Source organism: Nicotiana sylvestris, chromosome 4, assembly GCF_000393655.2.
Source record: "Nicotiana sylvestris chromosome 4, ASM39365v2, whole genome shotgun sequence".
Taxonomy (NCBI): domain Eukaryota; kingdom Viridiplantae; phylum Streptophyta; class Magnoliopsida; order Solanales; family Solanaceae; genus Nicotiana; species Nicotiana sylvestris.
The window spans coordinates 131818702-131846648 of record NC_091060.1 but is presented as its reverse complement, the minus strand read 5'-3'; the positions used below and the strand labels follow the sequence as shown (position 1 = coordinate 131846648).

Genomic DNA, 27947 nt, shown 5'->3' with positions numbered 1-27947 from the left:
ATTTGGGGCCTCGTGCCAACTATTTGAACCCTTCAGGGATTTATATTGATATTTCCTCACTGTTTTGACTTTATACTTGAACTCAGTCATGTTATTTTCCACTATTTTCAAAACTTAGCCATGTTTACTGATTTAACACTTGAAATGATATTTTAAATAATATTTTGGGCTGAGCATTATGTTTTAATGTTGCCCTTGTGGCTTATGTGATTTTTGACTGAGTAAGGCCGATGGCCTGTATTGTGAGGATACTTTTGGGTCGGGCTGCTTGCCGCAACAGTGAGATATTGATTATGATAATGAGGCTGCGGGCCTGAGATTGTGTGCCACGAGGTACCTTGATATTGATATGAGGCCGAGAGCCTGTTTATGATGCCACGAGGTGGCTTGATATTGCGCTTGGGCCGTAAGGGGCCCCTCCCGGAGTCTGTACACCCCCAGTGAGCGCGGGTACCCTTTGTGATGTGAGATATAGCCCGAGGGGCTGGTATTGTTCTGAGACATTACCTGAGGGGCGGATTTGTTGACGATGTGCCCGAGGGGAGAACCTTATGTGCTTATCTTTATTATTTGCCTGCCATTTACTAGTTTAATCGTGTATTTGTGCCCGAGGGGCGGATTTTCTATGCTTATCTGCACTAATTGTTTTGCATTCATTTGCGTAACTTAAAAAGTCATTTTCAAAGAAGTTTAAACTGAGCTAAGATGTTTTAAGAGATTTCATAGCTTCATTGCTTTCTTACTGGTTTTGTACTACTTCTATACAGCATGTTGATGTACTTTTCATGATTTCTTACTATTCAGACTTTAGTTATAATTATTACTCACTGAGTTGGAGTACTCACTTTAATCTCTGCACCTTGTGTGCAGATTTAGGTATTTCTAAACCCGATAGCGGGTATTGGCTGATCGGAGGCAGAGTCATCGGAGTTTAGCAAGGTAGCTGCCGATATTTGCAAGACTGCTTTTCTCCCTCTTTATTTCATTAGTCTGTATTTTGTACATTTCAGACTTTTCAGTTGTATTTAGACCCTAGTAGATGCTCGTGACTTGTGACACCCCGGTATCGGGTTGTGTTTGGGCTGTATTCCGCATATTATAAAATCTTTTCTTAGTCTTTGGCTTATTCACTCATGCTTAGACTGTTTATTAATGTTTAACTGCTTAAAAATTGAATTAGGACTAATTGGCTGGCCTTGTCTTCACGAGAGGTGCCATCGCGACCGGGTTCGGGTTCGGGTTCGGGTTCGGGTCTGGGTTTAGGGTCGTGACAAGTTGGTATCAGAGCTTAGGTTACATAGGTCTCACGAGTCATGAGCGGGTTTAGTAGAGTTTCGCGGTTCGGTACAGAGGAGTCTATATTTATCCTCGAGAGGCTGTAGAACCTTTAGGAAAAACTTCACATTCTTGAATTCTTATCGTGCGTCCTTGATTCATCTTGAAAAGTAACTCTTGAAATTCCTTCCACGCGTTCGTATGCACGCATGAGCGCTTAGTATCAGATGTACATCGATGGCTTGTAATTCCCCGATCGAGGGGTGAGATGTGATCTCTGTGTGTTGATATTGGGCTAGTCTAGAGGACTTGAGGCCGGATTTTTGCCTATGGCTTGAGCACTGAGGTGCTGATTGTGTGGTCACGTGTTTTTGAACTTATATATTCGATAGTGCCCCTATTAGTAGAAGTGATGGCTGGATGGATCCGTGATGAGTATCTTATGACTACGAGATGTATCCGTACGAATTGGAAGCGACGAGAAGGGTCTGCTGGAGGATAGAAGAACTATTAGGTGCTTGGATTCCATCTTGATTCGAGGTATAGCCCCGAGTTATGGCCATGTGAAGAATCTTTTCATGTTTCCCAGTTGAGAGTAAAGTAAATTTCATATTGCGGTATGAGTTCCGACTCAGGAAGACTAAGTGACTGTGTAAACTTTATGACGGTAGAAGGTACGGGAAGGTTAGTTCAAGGCAAAACATGTGGGATATCTCCTGCGGAGTGTTCAGAAGTTGTGCGGTCTTTATGTTGTCTGTTAGAAGATCTCATATACAGGTGAAAAATATGTGTTGTAATTTAAATTGGGTCGCTTAAGAGAGTGGATTTAACTGTTGCGAGAGTGAATGCGAGATTTGTAGAAGATTTAAAGTACTAGATGATCTGTGTTTTCACAAGCTTACAAAGGATTTAAGTTTAATCTCACTATGGTATTATGGAAGCAATAGAATATATACGTTATGAGTTATTGAGTGTATTTTGATCTATGTCTTCGAGCCAAATGGGGGAGTTTGCTGTTGATTAGTTGATTGTACGGCTAGTTGCTATATCAGTTCTAGTTTGAGGTGTTCGGGTGAATCAGTTATGGCCCACGGAGATTGACATCGAGGATGGCTCGAGTAAAGGAAATTTTTTAACAAAGGTTATAAGATGCTTCACAGGTGTGTGAAAATCACGGAATGTCTTGAGTCGTTGTTGGTAAAAGATGCTCGGTGCGTAGAGTAAGAAGTTGCTTGGTTGTAATGGAATGATGTCACCTTCTACGGTGTTAGAGTGCTAATGAGGCACAGGTTGTTCGGTTCATCTAATTAGTGTAATCACGGTTTGAGTAGAGTGGATGACTCTCGAGAATGGTTCTAATGGGTTTAAGACTTTACATGTAACAATTGGGTATCTTCAAGTTGTATATGTGGCTAGAAACTGAGTTTTCATTTAGAAGATGTTGAGACTTATGCCATTTCTATATCAATTATTGGATTCTATATATCAGTATTAGGAAGGTAATGGTTCCAGATTCGCAGGAAGTCCCTTCGGGGTAGGTATTTTGAATGTGGTGCTTTTGGAAATATTTAAGAGAGTTCTCAGCAGCTTATGAGCCTTAGACAATGTGGTTTTATGCTTGGGTCTCGTGTGGTAAGTCTGGGTTGAGGAATTGTGGTGCTACAACAAGAGGGAATATCAAGTTGAAGGTAAATCCGAAGGAAACTTGGATAAAATAGGATAGCTTGGTAGTAAGCCGGATCAGTATGATAAGAATATGATTAGTTCCCTGGGTGTGTACGGGGTAATGAGTTTCTACAGGTATTTCGCGGCCATGCTCTTGGGTTGTAGTGGCATGCGTAGCTCGGTTGAGTTAGGAGGATTCAATCCTGACAAACTTGGTTTTTGTGCAAAAGGGAGTCGGAGAGTTCGTGTTGATTCTACCACGGTTTGAGATGTATATTTTTTTGCTGACGTGAGGAGCTTGGGATGGATAGTGACTTTCTTCTAGATTGGGCTCAATGCAAAGTTCTTGGTTGGTTGAGTACATAATGGCTTGTGGCTCGGAAGAGATATGATTTTCTCACGTTATCCTAGGATGGTAAGGCATATGCGGTATGTTGTGGAGGATTGAGAATTGCGTGTGTAAAGTTATAGTTCAGTTCTGAAAGGAAGGTCATAAAAATCTTAGGCGGCAGGCAGTTTCAAACAATTAGAGGAAATGAGCTTCAGATAATTAGAGAAAGGGTCTTCGGATGATTAAGGAAATGGCATTGCTAATTTGGGATGATTTGACGAGGGTTTAGGTTTCAAAAAAGGCAATGTGATTAAGTTGATGGCACTTCGGTAGTATTGCGGCATTTTCTTGTTAGATCGACTGCTAATATTCGAGTTTGCTTAGTGGCACAAAGGAATTCTAGATTATCTCTCATGGAATGATTGGGTATTAGCGGTGTGGTATGTATTTGTACGGCGGAATTGGGATCATGCATGGTGATTCGTGTGCTATATAGAGTTGGAGACTGGGAGTTCTCATGTTTAGGCTATGTTGTGGTTGTGGGTCGTGTGTATCGGCATGGTATAGTGACTATTGGGGTTTGGAGACCCAAGTGGATCCTTTGTTGCTTGGTATGTTAGATTTTGGAGGTAATATTGGGTTCAGACTGGTTGTCTCTGTGTTGTGTCATTCTGGACTATTACGCTAAGGCGGCGCTGTTGGCTATGCCGGAAATGCCACTGATTGAGTGGCAAGGTTCGACGGATTATGTCCTAGTGGAGTGGTTTTATATCTCGAAGACCCAGCGGACGGCTGTGAAGGATTGTCTTTCTTAGTTGGGCTTTCGTGATGGATGTCAGTGCAAAGGCTTCTACCATTGATTCAGTTTCAGTGGTGAGGGACTTTTCTGATATGTTTCTTGTGGCCGGAGATATCGCCGTGCAAGGTTGTTGATTTCGGTATTGATTTGATGCCAGACACTGTATCATATGGAACCGATAGAGTTAAAGGAGTTGAAGGAGCAACTTCAGGGTTTCCTTGATATAGGGGTTTCGTTGGCAGGCCAATATGGATGCGTGTTTTAACTTGAGTCGGCTTAGTTGGCTCCGATTGTATTGTTAAGGGATGTGTTGATTTGACTGTTATTGAGCTTATTAGTAATCTGGGGAGATCTATGAGTCACCCTTCCGTGTTGCGAGGCATTAGGATTTGTTGGTTATAGGCATATGTGGTGCGGTGTTATTAGGGTCTCTCAGTGGAACTCGCGCGGGAGGAGTATTGGATATTGCTTGGTGGATGGTGCATCGGTTATGTCCTTTGGGGTTGTGCGATGTTATGTATTTGCTATACCATGGTTATGATGATTTACTTTGGTTCTAGACATCAATTGCGCGTGGTTGTCAATTTCGAGCAGAGTGACTTAAGGTGTTTCACGTGGAGCAGTGTTTGGATAGGGTCGCACATTGCAGCGAAGTTGTGTAGAGGTATGACCTTGCGGGTAAGATTCGTATGTTCTGTTCCTATGATGTGAGATGGGTTCTCAGCCTTGTATTGTGGTGGTACTGGTGAGCTTGAGGTATAGCTCTTTTATTTGAGTCATTTTCATGGTTTGAGTATGTTCAGATTATTGCTTATTGGTGCGCGTATTGTGCAAGTTGTGGCTTAGGCCTGTATTGATGTGTCATGTCACCAAAGGAGTGTGTTGGATTAGAGGAGATCGTTGGGATCATTAATAAATGTGAACAGATTCGATTTCAGCATGTTGGAAGGATAGTATCGAGCTTCAGCTCAGAAATTTGTTGTGGTATTTTCCAAAGAGGAAGTGGCTTCATGAATGGTTGATCTGGGAAATGGTTATGGCTTACCGCGTTTTTAGTGATCATTAGCAGTGTATGAAAGTGTTGGGATGAGACTTTAATTGATAAGAGTTTTTCTATCGGTATTCGGGTGTTGTGTGTAGCTGCTGTGATTAGACATTATCACTACAAGTGTATGAGTTATGTGGTATATCATGTGATCGCGCCTGAGATAGCAGATATGGTTTGTTATAGCTTGTTCGAACTTATTCACAGTATAAATGAGAGATTCTGATCTTATTGATGATTTTAGAAGTAGAAATATGGTTCTATGGTTTATAGGCTAGATTGGGCTGTGAAATTTTAGTTAAAATGTGTTATCAGACCTATGTGAGATAGGGTGACATGGGATCACCCCCGGGTATGTGCATGGTAATGTTACACAACGATTTGATGGGTTTCAGAACAACTCTGGGCACGTTTGCGGACGAACGTATGTTTAAGTGGGGGAGGATGTAACGACCCGACCGGTCTCTTTTAGCTTTTGCACTTGGCTCGCCAATTCTCGGGCATGACTTTCCCCGTGTGATGTATTATGACCTATGTAAATCGTTGATTTTGGTTTTCAGGGTAATCGGAATGAATTTGGAAGAAACCAGTTCTCAGTTGAAGCTTGAAATTTGAAAGGTTTGACCACGATTTGACTTGTTTGTATATGAACTCGGATCGGAATTTTTATGATTTGGTTAGCTCCGTTAGGTAATTTGGGACTTAGGAACATGATCGGAATGCATTTTGGAAGTCTGTGGAAGGTTTTGGCATGAATTGGCGAAATTGAGATTTCGACATTTTCCGGTCGATAGGCGAGATTTTGATATAGAGGTCGGAATGAAATTTCGGAAGTTGCAGTAGTTCTGTTGTGTCATTTTGGATATGTTTGTAAAATATTAGGTCATTCGGACATGGTTTGGTTGGGTTTTTGATCAAAAACATAATTTAGAAGTTCTTGAAATTCTTAGGCTTGAATCCGAGGTGTTTTGGTTGATTTGATGTTGTTTGAGGTGTTTTGAAGATTGGTACAAGTTTGAATAAAGTTTTGGGATATGTTAGTGCCTTTGGTTGAGGTTCCGAGGGCCTCGGGTGAGTTTCGGGTGGTTAAACGGATCAAATTTGTATATTAAAAGTTGCAGATTTTGGCTTCAGTTCTGTTGCAGGTTTTTTCTTCATCGCGATCGCGTGAAGAGGCTCGCGATCGCATTAAATTATCTCAGGGGGAATCCAGGTTGCTCTTCGCATTCGCGTAGATAGGGCCGCGATCGCGTAAGTTTATGTTTCTTTGTATCGCGGTCGCGTGATCTCATTCGCGATCGCGTAGTTGGAAGACTTTGAGCATCGCGTTCACGTGAGGATATACACGATCGCGTAGAGTGAATTATGGGCCAGCGGTGTTGTGCTTCATGATTGCGATGGGTTTTCCGCGATTGCGATTAAGTAAAAATAAGAGCTGGCCAGAATTTTTTAAAAGCTCATTTCCGTGAATTTGAGGCTAAGTTCCTCCATTATTGGTCGATTTTGAAGCTTTTTGAAGAGGATAGAAGAGGGATTCAAGGGGAATCACCTGGAGGTAAGATTTTTGAACTCAATACTTGATTATAATGTGAAATCTACCTAGTTAATCATGAAATCTAAGCCTAAAATTGAGAACCTAGGGCTTGAAATTGGAGACAAAACATTTGGGATTTGAAGGGTCATTTGCGGATGGATTTTAATGTTCTTGGTATGTATAGACTCGTGAGAGATGAGAATTCCATTGATGTTAATTTCGTCGGATTTAAAGATGTGGTCCCGGGGGTCGGGTTTGAGCAATTTTGGGATTTTGATGTTAAATTGAATATTTTCAAGTGGGTTTCGTTCCCTTAGCATATTTTTAATGATTATGTACTGATTGTGGCTAGATTTGGAGCATCCAGAGGTCGACTCATGCGGGCGAGGTATCGCGGGCTAGAGTTTGGACCGGATTGAGGTGAGTAATGATTGTAAATGATGTTCTGAGGGTTCGAAACCCTGGATTGCACATTATAGTGCTATATTGAGGTGACACACACGCTAGATGACAAGCGTGGGGTTGTGCACTATTGGGAATTGTGACTTAGTCCGTCCCGATTGACTATTTTACCACATATTTGACTGAAATCTATTTGCTATCATCATGGTTTGGGCTGAATGCCATATTTGGGGCCTCGTGCCAACTATTTGAACCCTTCGGGGATTTATATTGATATTTCCTAATTGTTTTGACTTTATACTTGAACTCAGTCATGTTATTTTCCACTGTTTTCAAAACTCAGCCATGTTTACTGATTTAACACTTGAAATGATATTTTAAATAATATTTTGGGCTGAGCGTTATGTTTTACTGTTGCCCGAGTGACTTATGTGATTTTTGTCCGAGTAAGGCCGAGGGCCTGTATTGTGAGGATACTTTTGGGTCGGGCTGTACACTGCAGCAGTGAGATACTGATTATGATAATGAGGCCGCAGGCCTGAGATTGTGCGCCACGAGGTAGCTTGATATTGATATGAGGCCGAGAGCCTATTTATGATGCCACGAGGTGGCTTGATATTGCGCTTGGGCCAAAAGAGGCCCCTCCCAGAGTCTGTACACCCCCAGTGAGCGTGGGTACCCATTGTGATGTGAGATATAGCCCAAGAGGTTGGTATTGTTCTGAGACATTGCACGAGGGGAGAACCTTATGTACTTATCTTTCTTATTTGCCTGTCATTTACCTGTTTAATTGTGTATTTGTGCCCGAGGGGCAGATTTTTTGTGCTTATTTGCACTAATTGTTTTGCGTTCATTTGCGTACCTGTTGAAAAAAGTCATTTTCAAAGAAGTTTAAACTAAGCTAAGATATTTTAAGAGATTTCACAGCTTCATTGCTTTATTACTGGTTTTGTACTACATCTATACAATATGTTGATGCACTTTTCGTGATTTCTTATCATTCATACTTTAGTTATGATTATTACTCACTGAGTTGGAGTACTCACTTTACTCCCTGCACCTTGTGTGCAGATTCAGGTATTTCTAAACCCGGTAGCGGGTATTGGCTGATCGGAGGCAGAGTCATCGGAATTTAGCAAGGCAGCTGCCGGCGTTCGCAGTACTGCTTTTCTTCCTCTTTATTTCATTTGTCTGTATTTTGTACATTTCAGACTTTTTAGTTGTATTTAGACCATAGTAGATGCTCGTGACTTGTGACACTCCGGTATCGGGCTGTGTTTGAGCTGTATTTCGCACATTATAAAATCTTTGCTTAGTATTTGGTTTATTCACTCATGCTTAGACTTTTTATTAATGTTTAACTGTTTAAAAATTGAATTGAGACTAGTTGGCTGGCCTTGTCTTCACGAGAGGCGCCATCACTATCGGGTTCGGGTTTAGGGTCGTGACACGTGCATTTTGTGTCATTTCAAATCCAAACGTGCAACAATAGCCAAAAGTAAGAGAATTGAGGTAAACTTCACAACTGGTGAAAATGTTTCCTCATAATCTATTCCAACTTTTTGAGTAAAGCCTTTTGCCGCCAATCGTGTCTTGTATCTTTCTATTGACCCATCCGCTTTGTGTTTAATTTTGAGAATCCATTTGTTCCCAATGGCTCTATGCCCAGGCGAAAGGTTAACTAGATCCCAAACTTTGTTGGTTTTCATGGACTCTAATTCTTCTTTCATTTCTTTCATCCACTCATTTTTCCAGGGCTCGATAAAACCTTAGTCACAGACTTTGGCTCATCTATTTCGATGAGAAATACCAAGAAAACATAATCTTCAATATCATAAGTACGTTTGGATATATTTTTCCTGGTACTCATTCGTAGTTGAAATTTAGATTCGTCAGAAGGATTTTGGGATTGAGAACTCCCTCTCCCACTTGAATCAAGAACAAGATCTTGATCGATTTGATTATCAACTGTGTCAGAAGACACTTGCTGACTATCTGAGTTCAACATTTCATAAAGAGGCTCTCTATTCTTTACTTCGCTCTTATTTGGAAAATCATTTTCCAGAAATATGGCATCTCGTGATTCAATCTCAGTAATACTTCCATCCTCTAATTCACCAATAAACACATACCCTTTAGAGTGTTCTGAATATCTTATAAAGATACATTTCTTTCCTTTTCGGCCTAATTTACCTAACTCGCTAAAAGAATCTTTTACATATGCAGCACAATCCCAAAGTCATAAATCATTTAAGTTTTATTTATGATAAGTCCAAAGCTCATAAGGAATGGAAGAAACTGATTTAGAAGGCACTTTGTTCAATATGTAGGCTGCAATCAATAACGCATCTGCCCAAAAGGAGATAGGGAAATTTGTTCGCACCATCATGGACCTTATCATGTTCAATAGTGTTTTATTCTTCCTTTCTGCTACACCATTTTGCTGAGGTGTGTAAGGAATAGTTAATTGTCTAGTGATGCCTTTTTCGTTACACAATTCTTCAAATTCTTTTGATAGATATCCATGCCCTTTATCGGTTCTTAAGGTCTTAATCTTTTTGTCTAGTTGATTCTCAACTTCATTCAAATATTTTTTAAAGCATTCAAGTACTTCAGATTTATGAGAAATCAAATAGACATAACTAAAGCACGTGAAATCGTCAGTGAATGTAATGAAATATAAAGCACCAAACCTATCCCTCACATTCACTACACCACAAATATTAGAATGGATTAATTGCAATAAAAGATCAGCTTTCTTACTCTTTCCAAATGGTTTACGTGAAATCTTTCCGGTAAGACAATTACACAAGTTGGCATTTCAATTTTAGAGAAAGAACCTAAATATCCTTCCTTAGCCAATCTATTCATTCGATCCTACCCTATGTGACATAATCTTACATGCCATGTAATAACATCAACACTATTATTACTAGGATAACATGCCATAACACAACAGTCAACATATTAGTTATACGTAGAAGGATTACAATTTAACACAATAAAATCATCATAACGATGTCCAAAACAATTAAAAATATTGTCTAGAATAATTCTAAGACGATTTCGACTAAAGTTTAAATTGAAATCTAAATCTTGAAGAACAAACATCGAGATTAAGTTTCGTCGAATCTCTGAACATATAAGACATCATGCAACATCAAAAATCGACCACAACGCATGTCCATTCTTCAAGTGCCTATCCCTTTGTCTTTAATATTTGTATTATTTTCCACATATACATGCTTTGATCCAGGTGGAACTCGGCGAAACTATATAAATGCTTCTCTATCACGACTCAATTGGTAAGTGGCCCCTGAGTCTATAATCCACAAAGGATAAGACTCAGTTAGTAAAACAGTGCTAGAAACATATATAGCACTAAGATGTGCGTTTTGAAATGCTACCTTTTTCGGCTCAGTGCACTCACGAGCAAAATTTCCTGCAACTTGGCAATTGTAGCACTTCATCTTTCTCTTGTCTTTCTTCTTGTATAAGCGTTTTCCTTTCTTGGAATTTGGCTTGCTTCTTTTCTTGGAGAATCCATCTCCGATCTCTTTACCCTTTCCGTCACTTTTTCAGTTTCTTTTGCGCTTGAAGCTTGATCTCTTTGTACCACTTGATTCTTCCACAAAGGCACTAGGTACAGCTTTAGCAGCACCAAGCCGCTAGTCTTCAAGCTCTACATGACGAGCAACATCAGCAAAAGTTTTGATGTTATCATTGTGGGTCAAGTTAACCTTCAAATGATCCCAATTATTAGGAAGATACCTGAACCTGCTGCTCATCGGAGAGAACATAACCAATACCTTTCAGTTGAGCAATCATGTTTGACATCACCCCTAAGTGTTGCTTGACATTGTGATCATGACACTTTTTGTACGTATCAAACTTGATTGTTAGCTGTATAAGGAGAGTAACAATTGTACCGCCATATGTCTCTTTTAAATGTGCCCATATGGCTTGAGCAGTATGATATTGCTCACATTTATGGATGAGATCATCAACAACTGAACATATTATAATTTCACGTGCAGTGAAATCTTTCTTTTTCCAAATATTGTAAGTTTTTAGATCCCGCCTGTGTTAAGCAGTGTTACCCTCCTCTAGGTGACTCATAGCATGGTTACTACTTTCAAAAGCATATTGTTCTTCAAGTACATACCATATCTTACGGCTCAAGATATCGTAATTTTTACCATTCAGTTTGTCACCCTTGTTCAAGTCAGTAATGATACTTTTTGATGTCATGTCTGTTATTAGAGTCAATATTATAAGTTTAACTCATCAATTATACTTCAGTAAATCTATACAAGTGATTACACACTCAAGCAAATTAATTATAATATTAATTCTACATTTTAGTATAGAATTGAAAGGTTACTAGGTTGCCATTCATCATCTATATTTAAATATTTTAATTAATATTAAAATCACTTCTTAGTATGTGCTTCACTTCAAGTCTCAATTTGTGACGACCCTAAAACTGTTCCGGTAGTGATGGCGCCTATTGTGAAAGGCCAGCCGACACAACTCCCGAATTAACCATTAATCAATAAAAGTCATTTTTAAGTCTTTAATTAATCAAATATTTCATAATGAAAGTCTAAATGAATAGTGCGGAATAAATACACAACTCGACATCGGGGTGTCATAAGTCATGAGCATCTCCTAAGGTCTGAATACAACGAAGAGTCTAAAAATATCCTAAATACAATGTAAGGAAGACAAGAGGGAGAAAAGCAGTGCCGCGAACGTCGGGTAGCTACCTTGCTAACTCCGATGACTCTGCCACTGAGCAATCAACACCTGCTACCAGGTTCAGAATTTCCTGAATCTGCACACAAGGTGCAGGGAGTAATGTGAGTATGCCAACTCAGTAAGTAATAAAAGTAAATGCAGCTGAGCGATAAGAAAATACGTAAAACACATCAAAATGCTACAACGAGGCAGTATAAAATCAGAACAATGCAATAAAACAGTAAGAGCTCGTAGAAACACCTTAGTTCAGTAAAAACCTCTTTAAAATATTTTTTAGCAGTTCAAACGAGTGAATGAAAACAGGGAGAAAAGATAGAAACATAATCAGCCCCTCGGGTTATCTCACAATCACTCGAATCAGCCCCTCGGACAATAACATGGAACAACATCAGCTCATCGGGCTATATCACATCTCACACTGGGTACCCACGCTCTTTGGGGGTGTACAGACTCCGGGAAGGGCTCCTTACAACCCAAGCGCAATATCAAGCCATCTCGTGGCATAATCAAATAGGCACTCGGCCTTATAACAAGCCACCTCGTGGTGTAACAAAGCAGGCCCTCGACCTCAAAATCGTGAATCAGTACAATACCGCTGCGGCGCGCAGCGCGATCCCATAATAACCTCACAACACAGGCCCTCGGCCTCACTCAGTCAAAAATCTCTAAAAGTCACTCGGGCATAGTAAAACATTGTACTCAGCCCACAATATCATTTAAAAATGACAAAATGGAGTAAACATGGCTGAGTTATGAAAACAGTAGAATACAACATGACTGAGTACAAATGTGAAGTTAAAAAAGTGAGAAATAGTAGTAAAACATAAGGTGCAAATATGTCATTCAGCCCAAAACATGATAATATTTTCAAAATACTATGATAGCAAATAGTTTTCAATCAAATACGCGATTAAATAGTCATACAGGACAAAGTAAGTCACAATCCCCAACGGTGCACGACCCCACGCTCGTCATCTAGCATGTGCGTCACCTCAAAGTAGCACAACAACGTGAAATCTGGGGTTTCATACCCTCAGGACATCATTTACAATCATTACTTACCTCTATCAGGTCCAAACTCTAGCCCGCGATGCCTTTGCCCCTCGAATCGGCCTCCAAATGTTTCAAATCTAACCAAAATCAGTATATTATCATCAATATATGCTAAAGGAACAAAGACCAAGCAAAAATTATCAAATTACATAAAAAATCCCAAAATTGACCAAACCCGGCCCCCGTCCCACGCCTTAGAATCCTTTAAAAATCACAAAATCCTACAACCCATTCAACCACGAGTCCAACAGTACCAAAATTACTAAATTCAGATAACAATTCGGCCTCCAAATCTTCAAATCTTATTTTCTAATCCCTAGGTCCAAATCCCCAATTTACACCTCAAAAACATGTAATCTAGTCGGATTATTCGATGATAATTCAATATGATGGAGTAGAAATGATTACAAGTGACTTACCTCAAGATTTCACATGACTTCTCGCTCAAAAATCTCCCCAAGCCGCGTTCTTTTCGTCCAAAAATGCGGGAATGAGCTAAAAAAACAAGACATCTCAATAAAACACGCTTCTGGTCACTAAAAACCCCATTCCCGTCGCTAAGAGTGCCAAATCTGGTCGCTAAAGGTGCGCACCAGATCCTGTTGCACCATCAATATGTATTTTCACGAAAAGGCTCTAACTCCACCATACGAATTCGAAATTCGATGATTCTTGTTCCTATGAGTCACAAATAATAATAAGAACATAACCCTTTTTGCTCAGTGCAATACCCATTTCGTTCTTTAAATATTTAACTCATATTTTGCATCAAAAACCCAATCACGACTTGATGAAATTAGACCAAACTTTCTAGATAACTCCTATAATTACAACAACAACAACAACAACCCAGTAAAATTCCACAAGTGGGGTCTGGGGAGGGTAGTGTGTACGCGAACCTTACCCCTACACCGAAGGGGTAGAGAGACTGTTTCCGAAAGGGTCAATATAATAAAAATACAAAAGGGGAGAATATTAGAATCACCACGGAGATCATAGGAAAAATAGGAACATAAAATGCAGAAGAAAAATGCACAGCAAAAATGATGGCTAGTAAATGTATCATGCGTCGAAAATAGAAAATAGTAAGATGCGACATTGCCCCTAGCTATCTTAGACAGAACCCTACAGTACTAGGATGACAAAGGTACAAAGTAAGGCAAAGTAACGCAAGACTCAACTACCTCATAGCCTACAACCGTAATACTCGACCTCCACAACTTCATATCAAGTGTCATGTCCTTGGAAATCTGAAGCCTTGCCATATCCTGCCTGATCACCTCTCCCCAATACTTCTTAGGACGCCATCTCCCTCTTCTCGTGCCTTTCACAACCAGTCACTCACACCTCCTTACTGGAGCATCTGGGCTTCTCTTCTGTACATGCCCGAACTATTTGAGCCTCGCTTCTCGCATCTTTTCATCAATGGGAGCCACGCACACCTTCTCCCGAATATCATCATTCCTAATCTTATCCATCGGTGTGCCCACACATCTACCTCAACATCCTTATTTCTGCTACTTTCATCTTTTGGATATGTGAGTTCTTAACAGGCCGACACTTAGCCCCACACATTATGGCCGGTCTAACCACCGCTTTATAGAACTTACCTTTGAGTATCGTTGGCACTCTCTTGTCACACAAGACTCCAGATGCTAACCTCCACTTTATCCATCCTACCCCAATATGGTGTATGACATCCTCATCGATCTCCCCTGCCCCGTGGATAACCAAACCAAGGTTCTTGAAGCTGCCTCTACTTGGGATAACCTATGACTCAAGCCTCACATCTACATCCACTTCTCCCGGCTCAGCGCTGAACTTACACTCAAGGTATTCCGTCTTCGTTCTGCTTAGCTTGAAATCTTTAGACTCAAGAGTCTGTCTCTAAACTTCCAATCTCTCGTTAACACCGACTCATGACTCATCAATCAGAACTATGTCATCGGCGAATAGCATGCACCATGGCACCTCTCCTTGAATATCGTTTGTTATCGCATCCATCACCAGGGTGAATAAGAACGAACTGAGTGCAGAGCCTTGGTGTAACCCCATTTCAACCGGAAAATGCTTAGAGTCGCCTCCTACTATCCTAACCCGAGTCTAACCCCATCATACATTTCCTTAATTGCCATAATATAAGGAACCGACACACCTTTTGCCTCCAAGCATCTCCAGAGAAATTCTCTAGGAACCTTGTCATATGCTTTCTCTAGGTCAATAAACAACATGTGTAGATCCTTCTTTCTTTCTCTGTACAGTTCCACCAACCTCCTAACAAGGTGTATAGCTTCTGTGGTGGAACGACCCAGCATGAACCCGAACTGATTGTCGGATACAGACACTGTCATCCTCAGCCTCGCTTCAACCACCCTCTCCTATAGACTTAGTAATTTGATACCCCTATAGTTGTTACAATTCTGGATATCACCTTTGTTCTTATACAATGGAACCACCGTACTCCACCTCCACTCATCCGACATCCTCTTCGCCTTAAAATAACATTAAACAACCCAGTCAACCACTCCACACCTGCTCTCCCTACACACTTCCAAAATTCCACCAGAATCTCGTCTGGCTCGGTCGCTCTACCCCTACTCATCTTACGCATAGCCCCCACGACCTCCTCGACCTTGATACGCCTGCAGTGCCCGAAGTCACGGTGATTCTTAGAGTGCTCTAATTCTCCTAACACAATATCACTATCCCCTTTTTCATTCAGAAGTTTATGAAAGTATGTCTGCCATCTCCTCTTAATCTGGGCATCTTCCACCAGTACTCTACCATCTTCTTCCTTAATGCATCTCACTTGGTCCAAATCTCGAGCCTTCCTCTCTCTCAACTTGACCAGTAGGAATAACTTCTTCTCCCTACCCTTTTTCCCCCAGTTCCTCGTACATACGACCATAAGCTGCAGTCTTAGCCTCCGTGACCGACAATTTAGCTTCCTTCCTAGTTACCTTATATCTCTCAAAGCACACTCGCCTCTCCTCCTCACCTATGCTCCCCACTAAATTCAAGTATGCCGCTTTATTCGCTTCCACTTTACCTTGGACCACTTCATTCCACCACCAGTCTCCTTTGTGCCCACCAGAAACACCGGTCGAGACCCCTAACACCTCTCTCGCAGACTCCCTTATACAGTCTGCTGTCATTGACCACATAATGTTCGCATCCCCACTGCTACTCCAAGCTCCCATAGCCGACAACCGGCACTCCAACTCTTGGGCTTTATCCTTAGTCACGACTCCCCACCTGTTACTTGGTTTTCCCCGATCAGACCTTTTCCTCCTCTTTATCCTAATACCAATGTCTAGCACCAAGAGTCTATGCTGTGTCGCGAGTGTCTTACTCGGAATCACCTTGCAGTCCTTGCACAACCCATTGTCACACCTTTTGAGGAGGAGATAATCAATCTGAGTCTTCGCTACCGCATTTTGAAAAGTAACCAAATGCTCTTTCCTCTTCGAAAATCTAGAGTTTGCAATCACCAACCCAAAAGCCTTATTGAAGTCCAACAGCGAGGTACCTCCTCTGTTCCTATCCCCAAAACCAAAGCCTCTATGCACCTCACCATAGCCACCTACGGTCGCCCCAATATGACCATTGAAATCCCCCTATGAATAGCTTCTCAGCAGGCTGAACCTGGCGAACATCTCATCTAACCCCTCCCAGAAGCGTCGTTTAACCTCCTCATCTAGGCCCGCATGCGGCGCATAGGCGCTAACGACGTTCAGGGCGTACTCTCCAACCACCAACTTAATAACCATCAATCTATCATTCACTCGTCTAACCTCAATCATAGACTCTCTAAGTTCCCTATCCACCAAGATACCCACTCCGTTCTTACCTCTCTGGACTCCTGAGTACCAAAGTTTATACCCGTCTGCATCCTTCGCCCTCGACCCTACCCACCTAGTCTAATCACTCCTATAATTCATTATCAAAATTCCAGAAGTCTCGAAATCAAATTTCGATCTCTAGAACTAAAAATTAACCTTTGGATCATTACATGCTTATGCTCAAAACGACAAAAATCTTCCAAAACCTCTTCCGAAAATTATCCGAGCCTCATGGGACCCCGACCAAACATGCCAACACACCCCATAACATCATTCAAACTTGTTCCAACCTTCGGAACACTCAAAACAACATCAAAACATCGAATCACCCTCGGATTCAAGCCTAAGAATTCCAAAACTTCCAGATTCCGAATTCGATCAAAAAGTTTATCAAACCTCGTCCGAATGACCTAAAGTTTTTGCACATACACCACAAATGACACAACGGATCTACTCCAATTTTCGAAATTCCATTCCGACCCCGATATCAAAATTTCCACTGCCGACCGAAAAATGCCAAATTTCCAATTTCGCAATTCGAGCCTAAATCTACCACGGACCTCCAAAATACATTCCGGACGCGCTCCCAAGTCCAAAATCACCTAACGGAGCTAACCAAATCATAGAAATTCAAATATGAGATCGAATAATAAAAGTCAAAACTTGGTCAAACCTTTCAAATTTAAAGCTTCAAGCTGAGAATTGTTCTTCCAAATCTATTCCGATTATCCTGAAAACCAAAACCGACGATTTACATAGGTCATAGTACATCATACGAGGCTAGTCATGCCCGAGAACTGGCGAGCAAAGTGCAAATGCTCAAAACGACCGATCGGGTCGTTACATCCTCCCCCACTTAAACATACGTTCGTCCTCGAACGTGCCCAGAGTTATTCCAAAAAACATCAAATCGCTGGGTAACCTTACTATGAACATACTAGGGGGTGATACCACGTCACCCTATCCCATATAGGTCCTGTAACACAACATAACTGAAATTTCACAATTCACCATAGTCCATAACCTTAGAACCAATTTTCCAATTTCGAAATTTTCTATAAGATCAGAATCTCACATCTACAAACTGAATAAGTCTGAACACGTTGTATCAAGCCATAACCGCAATCAAGATGAGAATCACATGATATACAACACAACTCAATCACTCATAGCAATAACTTCTAATCACAGCAGCTGCTCAACCAACCCAATTCCGGTAATAAACCTTTTATCAAACCAAAGCCTCATTCCAACACTTTCGTATACTGCCAATGATGAATGAAACATGTAGAATGTCATAACCATTTCCTCAGATCAACCAGTCATGGAGCTCCCTCTCCTTCGGCAAGGACCATAATAAATTTTTAAGCCGAATCCCAATATTATCCTTCCAACATGCTGAAATCAAATTCGATAATATTCATTCTAGATGTCAAAGACCTTATCTCATCCAACACGACTACTCTAGTGACATGACACATCGATACAATCTAAAGACACAACCTGTGCGACTCGTGCACCAATAGGCAACAGTCAAAATATACTCAAATCATGGAAAAATGACTCAAATGAGAGAGTTGTACTGTAAGCTCACCAATACCACCACAACACAATGCTGAGAGCCCATCACCCTTTGTAGAACCAGAACACATGAATCTAACCCAAAGGATCATACCTCTACATAACTTCGCTGCAATGCGCTACCCTATCCAAACACTGGTCCACATGAGAAACCTCAAGTCACCATGCTCAAAATCATCAACCACGCGCAATTTGATGTCTAGTACCAAAAGTAAATCACCAAAACCACGGAGAAGTAAATGACGCAATGCCATGCCAGCCCGAAAGAACATATCCAATGCGCAATCAATCATGCAACACCCAAGTACCCGTCTTACTCAAATTCCTCTATAAGGCCCAAATAGAAAAAACACCATATGTGTATATAACCAACAATCACAACTCCTTGCAACACAGAAGGGTAACTCATAGATCACTCCAGAAAATGAATAAGCTCAATGACAATCGAATGGAGCATCCCTCAACAATAGCAATTCGGAGTCAACAAAGCCGTCTCGATGCAGAACACACATCCATATAGGTCTACCAACGAACCCCTTATCAAGGAGTTCCTGAAGTTTCCTTTTCAACTTCTTTAACTCTGCCTGTGCCACACGATACGGTACCCGACACCAAATCAATACTGAAATCAATAACCCTATTTGGCGACATGCCCGACAGCCAGAAACACATCCGGAAAATACCTCATCACCGGAACTCAATCAATGGTAGGGCTCTCTGCACTGACATTCATCACGAAGGCCAAATAAGAAAGACAACCCTTCCCAGCCATCCGTTGGGTCTTCAAAAATGAAATCACCCTACTAAGAACATAATCCGTCGAACCTCGCCACCCAATACATTACATTCCCAGCATGGCCAATGTCCCCGCCCTAGCGCAACGGCCCAGAATAATACAACACTGAGACAACCAGTCTATACCAAATATCACATCCAAAATCTAACATACCAAGCAAAAAATAATCCACTCGGGTCTCCAAACCCTCAATAGTCACCACACCAGGCCGATACGCGTGACCCACAACCACAACCTAAATTGTCTATGAGAACTCCCAATCTCCAAATCCATACAACACGCGAATCACCATATCCGAACCCAACTCTACCGTCCGAATATACAACACGCCTCTAATTCCCAATCATCCCATGAGAGGTACTCCTATAATTCTTCTGTGCCACCAAGCAAACCCGAACATCAGCAGCCGATCCAACCAGAGAGTTCCACAATACTAATGAAGTATCAACAACTCAATCACATTTCCCTTTTTCTGAAACGTATACCCTCATCATGCCACACCAATTAGTAATATCATTTCCCTAATCATCTGAACTGTCCATGCCACCTAAGAATTTGTCACCTTCCTTTCAAAACGGAATCGTGACCTTACACATGCAAATCTCAATCCTACACAGCATACCATATATACCATACCATCCTAGGATAAACATGAGAACTTCATACCCCTTCTGAGCCACAAACAGCTACGTACTCAACTAGCCAAGAACTTTCCATTGGTCCCATCTAGAAGAAAATCACTACATATCGTATGCTCCTCACTCTCGTAGAAAAATATATATCTTTAACCATGGTAGAAACCATTAAGAACTCTCCGGATTCCATTGGCACAAAACTACACCGTCAGGACTGAATCCTTCTAACTCAACCAAGCTATGCAGGTCACTAAAACCCAAAGCATTGTCGCGAAACACCTGTAGAAACTCATTACCTCGTAAGCATCCAAAGAACTAATCATATCCTCTACCATGCCGATCCGAGCTACTACCAAGTTATCCCATCTATCCAAGTTTCCTTCTGATTTTCCTTCAACTTAATACTTCTTCTTGTTATAACACCACAATTCCTCAACCCAGACTTACCACACGAGACCCAAGCATAAAACCACAACGTCTAAGGTTCATAAGCCGCTGAATTCTCTCTCAAATATTCTCAAACGCACCATATTCAAAATACCTACCCTGAAGAGACTTCCTACAAATTTTAAGCTATTACTTTCACCTTCCCAATACTGATGTGTAGAATCCATAATGATATAAGAAAATACCACGAGTCTTCACACCCTCTAATGCAAACCTCAGTTTCTAGCCAAATATACAACTTGAAAATCTCCAATTATTACATGTAAAATCTTGAACCCATTAGATCCCTTCTCGAAAGTCACCCACTCTACTCGAACCGCAATGAGACCAATCAAATAGACTGGACGACCTGTGCTCCATTAGCACTCCGACACCGCAGAATGTAACCCTACCTTAATGCAATCAAGCAACTCCCGTTCTATGCACTGTACATCCTTTACCAATAACAACTCAAGTCATTCCATGATTCTTATACACCTATAAGGCATAACATAACCTTTATCAAAATTTCCTTACTCGAGCCATCCTCAGTCTCAACCTCCGTAAGCCATAACTGATTCACCAGTATGCCTCAATAGACCGTACATCTTTCTTGGTATATCCAGATAATAGGTAGGAGCATAAACTAAAACATTCTGGGGCTACAAAGATAGTTATTAAATCGTTAGCACCGCATAAAAAACATTCCCCCTAGAGTAGCTGTTAATAACCGACATAGCACATAATCGTGCAATCAACTAATCAATAGCAGACTCACCCACTTGGCTCAAAACCATAGATCAAAACACCCAATAACTCATAATGCATATACTCTATTACTGCCATAATAATGTAGGGAGATTAAACTAAATCCTTCATAAGCTCGTGCAACACTGACCATCTAGTATTTCAAATCTTTTGCATATCTCGTGTTCAACCTCGTAACAGTCAAGCCCACTCTCTTAGGTGACCTAAATTTAAATTGCAGCACATACATTTCGCTAGTAAAGGAGATCTTCCAACAACAACATAAGGATCACAGAAACTCAAAACACTCCGCAGGAGATAACCCACCTGCTCCGCCTCAAACTAACATCTCTTTATACCCTTCCACCGTTATAAACAATACGCAGTCACTTAATCTTCCTGAGTTTGAACTCATATCACAACGTGAAATCTACTTCACTAACCAACTAGGCAACATGAAAAGGTCCTTCAACACGCCCACAACTCGGGCTATACATCAAATCACGATGGAAATAAAGCACTGGATAGTTCTTACTACCCCCAAGCAGACCCTTCTTGTCTCGTTCAATTCATATGATCACATCTCGCAGTCACATACTCATCACATAGCTACCCAATCATCACTCCCACAAATAGGGACAATATCGGACATACAAATCCAAAAGCATGTGCTCACACAATCAACGCCTCAATGCTCAAGCTGTAGGCAAAAACCCGACCTCAAGTCCTCCATACTGGACCAACATCAACACAGAGAGAGCACATCTCGCCCCTCGATCAGGATATCACAAGCCATCGATGTATATTTGATATCGAGAGCTCATGCGCGCATACGAACGCATGGAAGGAATTGAAAGAGTTACATTCCAAGCTGAATCAAGGACGCACGATAAGAATTCAAGAATGTGAAGTTTTTCCTAAAGGTTCTGCAGCCTCCCGAGGATAAGTACAGACGTTTTCGTACCAATCTGTGAGACTCTACTAAACCTCCTCATGACTCGTGAGACCTATGTAACCTAGACTCTCATACCAACTTGTCACGACCCTAAAACAATCCCGGTCATGATGGCTCCTATCGTGAAACTAGGCCAGCCGATACAACTCCCGAATTAACTATTGAATAATAAAAGTCATTTTTAAGTCTTTAAATAATCAAATATTTCATAATGAAAGTCTAAATGAACAGTGCGGAATAAATACACAAACCCGACATCGGGGTTTCACAAGTCACGAGCATCTACTAAGGTCTGAATACAACGAAGAGACTAAAAATATCCTAAAAATAATGTAAGGAAGACAAGAGGGAGAAAAGCAGTGCTGCGATCGTCGGGCAGCTACCTTGCTAACTCCGATGACTCTGCCACTAAGCAATCAACACCCGCTACCAGGTTCAGAATTTCCTAAATTTGCATACAAGGTGCAGGGAGTAATGTGAGTACGCCAACTCAGTAAGTAATAAAAGTAAAGGTAGCTGAGCAATAAGAAAATACGTAAAACACAGCAAAAATCTACAACGAGGCAGTATAAAACCAGAACAATGCAGTAAATCAGTAAGAGCTCGTAGAAACACCTTAGTTCAAGAAAAACCTCTTTAAAACCTCTTTTAGCAGTTCAAACGAGTGAATGAAAATAGGGAGAAAAGATAGAAACATAAATCAGCCCATCGGGCAACATACCAACAGAACCAGCCCCTCGGGCTATATTACATCTCACACTAGGTACCCACGCTCACTAGGGGTGTACAGACTCCGGGAGGGGTTCCTTACAACCCAAGCGCAATATCAAGTCATCTCGTGGCATAATCAAACAGGCACTCGGCCTTATAACAAGCCACCTCGTGGCGTAACAAATCAGGCCCTCGACCTCAAAATCATGAATCAGTATAATACAGTTGCGGCGCGCAGCCCGATCCCAAATAACCTCACAACACAGGCCCTCGGCCTCACTCAGTCAGAAATCTCTAAAAGCTACTCGGGCATAGTAAAACATGGTACTCAGCCCACAATATCATTTAAAAATGACAAAATTGAGTAAACATGACTGAGTTATGAAAATAGTAGAATACAATATGACTGAGTACAAATGTGAAGTTAAAACAGTGAGGAATAGTAGTAAAAATCCCCTAAGGGTCCAAAACAGTTGGCACAGGGCCCAAATATGGCATTCAGCCCAAAATATGATAATATTTCGAAAACACAATGGTAGCAAACAGTTTTCAATCAAATACGTTGTTAAATAGTCATACGGGACGGACTAAGTCACAATCCCCAACGGTGCACGACCCCACGCTCGTCATCTAGCGTGTGCGTCACCTCAAAGTAGCACAATAATGTGAAATCCCGGGTTTCATACCCTCAGGACAACATTTACAATCATTACTTACCTCTATCCGGTCCAAACTCTAGCTCGCGATGCCTTTGCCCCTCGAATTGGCCTCCAAATGCTCCAAATCTAACCAAAATCAGTATATTATCATGAACATACGCTAAAGGAACAAAGCCCAAGAGAAAATTATCAAATTACATAAAAAATCCCAAAATTGGCCAAACCTGACCCCCGGGCCCACGCCTCTGAATCCGATAAAAATCACAAAATCCGACAACCCATTCAACCACTATTCCAACCATACCAAAATTACTAAATTCCGATAACAATTCGGCCTCCAAATCTTCAAATCTTATTTTCAAATCCCTAGGTCCAAATCTCCAATTTACACCTCAAAAACATGTAATCTAGTCGGATTATTCGATGATAATTCTATATTATGGAGTAGAAATGATCACAAGTGACTTGCCTCAAGATTTTCCATGACTTCTCGCTCAAAAATCGCCCCAAGCCGCGTTCTTTTCGTCCAAAAATGCGGGAATGAGCTAAAAAAATAAGACAACTCAATAAAACACGCTTCTGGTCGCTAAAAGCCCCATTCCCGTTGTTAAGAGTGCCAAATCTGATCGCTAAAGGTGCGCACCAGATCCTGTTGCACCAACAATATTTATTTTCACTAAAAAGGCTCTAACTTCACCTTACGAACTCTGAATTCCATGATTCTTGTTCCTATCAGTCCCAAATAATAATATGAACATAGCTCTTCAATCGAAACTCAATTCGGAGCTCATTTGCTTAGTGCGATACCCATTTCGCTCGTTAAAAAATTAACTCATGTTTCGCGTCAAAAACTCAATCGCGACTTGATGAAATTAGACCAAACTTTCCAGACCACTCCTATAATTCATTATCAAAATTTCGGAACTCTTGATATCAAATTTCGATCTCTAGAACTAAAAATGGACCTTTGGATCATTACATGCTTATGCTCAAAACGGCAAAAATCTTCCAAAAACTATTCTAAAACTTATCTGAGCCTCATGGGACCCCGACCAAACATGCCAATACACCCCATAACATCATTCAAACTTGTTCCAACCTTTGGAATTCTCTAAACAACATCAAAACATCAAATCACCCTCGGATTCAAGACTAAGAATGCCAAAACTTTCGAATTCCGAATTCGATCAAAAAGTATATCAAACCTCGTCCGAATGACCTGAAATTTTGCACACACACCACAAATGACACAACGGATCTACTCCAATTTTCGAAATTCCATTCCGACCCTGATATCAAAATTTCCACCGTCGATCGAAAAATGCCAAATTTTCAATTTCGCCAATTCGAGCCTAAATCTACCACGGACCTCCAAAATATATTCCAGATGCGTTCCCTAGTCCAAAATAACCTAATAGAGCTAATCAAATCATAGAAATTCAAATACGAGACCGAATACTAAAAAGTCAAAACTTGGTCCAACCTTTCAAATTTAAAGCTTCAAGCTGAGAATTGTTCTTCCAAGTCTATTCCGATTATCCTGAAAACTCAAACCGACGATTTACATATGTCATAATACATCATACGGGGCTATTCATGCCCGAAAACTGGCAAGCAAAGTGCAAATTCTCAAAACGACCGGTCGGGTCATTACACAATCCATTAAAAAATAAAATAATAAATCAATATATGTAGCTGGTGAGACAAACAACATAATTTAAATTTCATTAAAATAAAACACATAATAACAATTTACATGTTTGTGAGGACATACACATACCAATTGAATACTAATTGTTGCACGTATACATTAAAAGGTGTACTAGGCCAGATATCATGATAAAATCAATTAAAACTTCACCCCAAGGCTCTCGAAGAGAGTCCGCTAAAATAACTAATGATTCCCAATCAATATCTCTATGTAATTAGACAATTCAACTCTTTTTAACTGAAAAATGTGTACATGTTCAGGAATGGAAGTATTAGAGCGCATTTTAAATTCCTTAAACTCCCTAAATTTCTTTTTTCCTTCTCTTCGCTCAGCCCTTCGATCCCTTAACTCATTTTGTACCGCTCTTGGATATTTTTGATGACTTCGGGCTCCGGGTCTGAATCATTATAGAAATAAGTCATGCGATGACACATCCTTCTACGATGTCCCCTTGCTCGACTTCAAGAACTTCTACTTGGAGTAATTCGAGCTTGTTACAATCCAGCTATATCAGAAATAGGAATATAAAAACAATAAGAATGGCTACTGCCATTCAATATGACAACAAATATCACAATAAACTCGTAGAAGAATATCAATTGAGAGATTAGGACTAAACTAATTTTCTATACTAAGAATGCAGTGAAACTATTACTTTAAATTAATAATGAGGTGAATACTAGACGATTCTCAATGTATATGGAAAACGAAGTACGTTTGCAAAATGCACCAGTAAACTATATTTTCTAAAAATTATCCGACTGGGTTTGAAAAAAATATCATCCCAGCAGCTATTATAAAAAAAATTCAATGTTTATGCACTTGTACTATTCTCTCAAAAAAGCCGAACAGAGTGTACTCAATGACATTCTGAAGGCATAACACTAGCATTTTAAACCATTTGACATAATATCGGTATCTAATCATTTATCTTCCAAGAAGATATCGATAACTACCAAACATGGGAAATAATGATAACTACCTCTATCATCAAATGGTCATATAGCACTTTAAGGCAAAGAAAGTATCCAGCTACGTTAGACACATCACGTGTGTAATGACCCACCTGTCGTTTTGAGCTCTAGCGCATCGTTCAGCAGTTTGATGTCATAAGCAGCTTCACTTCAGGTATGATAACTTGCGCGCACGGTCGGAATTGAATTCCGGGAAGTTCGGAGTTGATATGGAAAGAGAATTTTCATTTCGGAAGCTTTAAGTTGAAAGAATTGGCTAAGGTTGGATTTTTAAGTAAATGACCTCGGAATCGGGATTCGAAGGCTCCAGCAGGTTCGTATGATGATTTCGGACTGGGGCGTATATCCGGATCGGGTTTTAGAAGGCCCAGGAACGTTTCGACACCTATTGTGGAAGTTAACATTTTTTAAGGAATTTCATAAGTTTGGGTTGAAGTGCATTTCAGTGTTATCAACGTCTGTTTTGGATTCTGAGTCTGGGAATAGCTCCGTATATCTGGAGTTGGGAGCACGATCGGAAGTGAATTCGGAGGTCCGTAGGTCATTTTGAAGTCATTTGGCTAAAGATAGAAATTTTAAAGTTTTTGAGAAGTTTGACCGAGAGTTGACTTTTTGATATTGGGGTCAGAATCTGATTCCGAAAGTTGGAGTAGGTCCGTAATGTCGAATATGACTTGTGTGCAAAAATTGAGGTCAATCGGACGTGATTTGATATGTTTCGGCATCGAATGTAGAAGTTTGAAGTTCTAAAGTTCATTAAGCTTGGATTGGAGGTTGATTCATGATTTTAGCGTTGTATGATATGATTTGAGGCCTCGAGCAAGTCCGTAACATGTTTTGGGACTGGTTGGTATGATTTGTTGGGGTCCCGGGGGCCTCGGGTGGATTCTGGGTGGTTAACGGAACGAAAATAGAATTTGGAGAAGTGCTGAAGCATCTGCTTCTGTCATAACCGCACATGCGGTTGGTTGACCGCAGGTGCAAGACCGCAGAAGCGGTCGTAGCCTTGCAGATGCGGCCCAGAGATGGCCAGGCCAAATCGCAGAAGCGTCTCCTTAGCCACAGAAGCGGCTTTGCAGATGTGTCTTCAAGACCGCAGAAGCGGTCCCAGCCCTTTTAACCAATTCCGCAGATGCCAGACCGCAGATGTGGTCCCCCTGACCGCAGATGCTGAAACTGCTGAAGCAGTCAACTTTATTTAAGTCGAGCTCCAGCCATTTTTGACCATGTGGCACTCGGGTATTGAGCGATTTTAGAGCTCTTAAGAAGGGATTTCCACTTAGCATCATGAGGTAAGTTCATCCCCCTTATTTTTAAGTTTACCACTTGAGTTTTGGATAGATTAACACCTAAGGATTTGGAGAAATCAAGGGGTTAGAGCTAGACTTAGGGTTTTAATAAAACTTAGATTTTACCACGAAATTGGTTATGAAGTGTATTAAAAATCATATATTATTGATCCTTAGGTTATAGAGAACAACTTTCTTCGGAAAATTTCAGAATCCGGGCACGTGGGCATGAAGAATGAATTTTAGGAACCTTGCATTTAGGGTTGAGAAGTTGGTTTAATAATTAGAATATGAACCTTTGAGCATGTATTGACTAGTTCTTACCCTATTTGAATAATTTTGGACTGTTCGGCTCCAAATTGGAGGTTTGAGCGCGTTCTTGAATCGGAATATAGGCTTCGGAAAGAGGTGAATCTCCTTTCTAACCTTGTAAGAGGGAATTGTCCCCATAGGTGAAATAATTGGTTATGTGCTCTTATTTGCGGGGACTACATACGCACAAGGTGACGAGAGTCCGTGCGTAGCTACTATTATGCTATTGTCCGGGTAGTCTAGGACCCAAACACATGCTATACTTGGAATATCTGTAACCTTATTGACAGTTGATTGCTTAATTCTATCGAATTGGTAAATGGATTTCTAAAAATAATTAAACTTCATTTTTTTGAATTGTTAAAAGAGAATTTGTTTTCTTTGGATAATTATTTCCTGATGACTTCTTGATTGATTGTATGTGCGTGTTTAAATTTTGGAACG

The 27947-nt window shown here is 40.7% G+C and overlaps 1 protein-coding gene across 1 annotated transcript; it reads right to left on the bottom strand.

The window, feature by feature from the left end:
- Positions 1-15735: 15735 nt before the first annotated feature.
- On the bottom strand, positions 15736-16635 carry LOC138890183 (uncharacterized). Its single transcript, XM_070173549.1, has 2 exons — positions 16511-16635; positions 15736-16339 (listed from the first exon to the last, which is right to left on the bottom strand). The coding sequence occupies exons 1-2, from the start codon at positions 16633-16635 to the stop codon at positions 15736-15738; spliced, it is 729 nt and encodes a 242-aa protein (XP_070029650.1).
- Between the last annotated feature and the right edge of the window lie 11312 nt (positions 16636-27947).